Source organism: Lactuca serriola, chromosome 6 (genome assembly GCF_051521515.1).
Source record: "Lactuca serriola cultivar US96UC23 chromosome 6, Lser_US96UC23_V15, whole genome shotgun sequence".
Lineage (NCBI taxonomy): Eukaryota > Viridiplantae > Streptophyta > Magnoliopsida > Asterales > Asteraceae > Lactuca > Lactuca serriola.
The window spans coordinates 172,347,480-172,350,471 of NC_136413.1; the positions used below are offsets into that span (position 1 = coordinate 172,347,480).

General features: G+C 32.1%; 1 protein-coding gene across 1 annotated transcript; it reads left to right on the top strand.

The window, feature by feature from the left end:
* Positions 1-1,475: 1,475 nt before the first annotated feature.
* LOC145057374 (uncharacterized) lies at positions 1,476-2,992 on the top strand. Its single transcript, XM_079005193.1, has 5 exons — positions 1,476-1,708; positions 2,147-2,263; positions 2,385-2,419; positions 2,535-2,635; positions 2,749-2,992. The coding sequence occupies exons 1-5, from the start codon at positions 1,539-1,541 to the stop codon at positions 2,833-2,835; spliced, it is 510 nt and encodes a 169-aa protein (XP_078861319.1). The 5' UTR covers positions 1,476-1,538; the 3' UTR covers positions 2,836-2,992.

The following is a 2,992-nucleotide window of genomic DNA, read 5'->3' on the forward strand; positions in this document are numbered from 1 at the left end:
TTTTTCATTATATATTTTTGTTTAAAAATAAAAAACTATCATAAATATAAGGGCCATTTTTTTGTTGTTCGTCCTGGGTCTTTGAAAATATTTAATTTTTCAGGACCGGCCAATCTCAGAGTAAGGTGATAACATGGAGTGAAATCCTTCACAAAAAAGTCAATATATTAGTACTATATCAAAGACGAATTATCTCTACCAAATTATAAAATTGTAGGTGATTACTGGGTATTTGGTAGAAGTAGACACCAAACTCGGGTTTGGGCTAAATGGTGAAGGCTATGGCCCAAAGTTTTGGCCCACAAAAGCTGTAGTGATATCTGATATGGGTTGTGTTGATATTGGGCCTGGGTGCAGCCCTAGCAATGAGTTGTTCAATTTATCTATCGGAGTAACTCTATAGGCAAAATCTCAAAGAATAAAGTACAACGAAAATTAAAATTCAAGAAAGTATCTCTAGCCTACTTGCTAAGTCATGAATTTGAAGTGTACAAACCGAAAACATTTCAAATTATTGACGAAAATGCATACAAACTACGACGATAACTTCTTGGTGTTGGCCTGTGGAACGTTTGAATGTGTTATTCAAAAAATTTACTCAACTTTTTCACAAGTAGGTTTAAATTATTTAAATCTTACATAAAAAGATGTTAAATTCTATCCATTATTTGAATGACCCTTCAATACAATAATCCATCCGAAATTCAAACTATTGATTGACATCTATTGCAATGACATTGCTAGTTCATCTTAAATAATATTTAAAATTTATTTTTGTTTTATACAATAATCTAATAATGAACATATTTGGAAAAAAATTAAAAAAAGCAAAATAAGTTACTTGAAATGCTACCCTAATTAGCTTTTAAAAATATAGTTTATAAACTATTTTTTGGTTTCCCAAATATTATAATCTAAAAAAACTCAAAAAAATAATAATAACTAATAAACTAGCTATGACACCGTGTTAAATTATTATTTTATCATTTTAAAGAAAATATCATTCATTCATCTTTGTATTTGGCAAAGCGACTTCACATCTTTACTTTTTGATCAATTATGGAGGAGGAAGTCATTCTCTCACAACCCATTGAACCCTCATCCATCGTAAATAATAGATCATTTTAATACATGCTTTGTTTGAATGATGAGTCATCACTAAATTGAGGTATCGAAAATTCGAACATGGATCAACTATAATTCAAAATATTTCATAACAAAACACCTTGATGGTGGCTTTTAATACATGTTAATAAATAAATGAAGAAAACTCCATAACATCTTTTAAATACCAAGGTGAATCCTCATTTTTAAGTTTTTAGTTTTTGGAAAATAAGGCAAAACTTAAGTGGAGATCTTAGGGTAAAAAACTTGAAAGGTGTAAAATATCTAAAATAGATGCGAATCTCTTTTAAAGGGTGTAATATGTAAATTAGTCAAAAGAGTATGCCGAAAATAGCAAAATAGCACATGTGGGTGATAGATTTGTAAAAGGTGTCTTCGCCGGAGGTCAAAATCCCCAAATTGGAGCAGGAAAAATGGCGGTGCGACAGAAGGCGGTGGCGACGCTGCCAACGCTGATGAGAGCATTAAGGAAGGAATCTCCGTCACTTCCCCAGAGACTTCCTTCATTGAGACGAGCTTTCTCTCTATACGATCAAATCAATCTCATCGACAACGTCCCCGAAGATCAATTGCGATTTCAAGGGTACAAAAAACAAAAGTTCCCTTCAATCCTTTCAGTTAATTCATTTTGCATCTTTTCGTTCTTCATGATATCCTGGAGCATTATTTCAAGTCAATTATGAGTTGAAATGGTCTATTTTAGTGCGATTGGCAAATAACCTAGACGTGTTAGTTGAAGATTGTGCTTGAATTCACTCCAAGAGTAATTCCCTATCTTAGCATTGAAATTCACAGGATATTAAAACCTTTGGAAGGCCAGACGTTCAATGAATGATAAATCATGATTCCACAAAGTTAGAGAGAAATTTTGAGTATTGTGATTGTCCATTTACAAATATCTGTCAATCTTGAGTTTAATTTGGCTTTTAAGATCAAAAACTATCTTTGTTGTATTCCCTGTATGCTCCATTTCTTGATTATGGATGGATGTTGATCACTGATTGGTTGTATCTATTTCTAGGTATACTGATTCTGGATTCACTATTAATGGAGTACAATATGAAGGCAGTTTGCTCTGTGTAGGTAACTTGATGTTGTCTTGGAGTCCAAAGAAAATGTCTGATATAACTACAAACAGGTATGTTGATTCATCTAAATCATTCTTGCAATTGTATCTCTTTGATTGAGCTTGTAGAAAAAGTTCAGTTGACTTGCATATTACCTTCTTTATCCATCTGACAATGACATATTACATGCAGCCTATCCATCTTCCAAGTAGTGAGACCCATACCTGGTAAGAAACATGATTTGGTACTTTTTTTTTTATAAGTAGATAGTTAAAACTAATTGCTTCAATAACCAATACTTTATCTAGGTTAATTTGCATCTAAATTATGTTTTTATTTCAGAAATTTTGATAATTGGCACTGGAAGATATATCCAGCCTGTAGATCCTGAGATACGAAAGTTCATTCGATCTACAGGCATGAAGTTAGAGGCTGTTGACTCTGTAAGATCAGTCAACACTTTATCTTTTCTTTATTTTGCAACATTTTTAATACTAAATGCTACAGGACATTGATTTTTGATATGTATTGTATGCATATTTATTTGTTGTTGCAGAGGAATGCTTCATCTACATATAACATACTAAATGAGGAAGGAAGGATTGTAGCTGCTGCACTTCTTCCATATGGAGTTTCTGATTAGTAACCAACTTCTTAGTTGCCATTTTTGTTTTATTGTTGCATAAGAGTCTATAACATTTCCATGAAAAAATATCAACCTATGTTGTGTTGTGGTGTTTTATGAACATTGTAGCTTTTATTATTTTGAGATGATGGAAATGATTGACAATGATCAAACA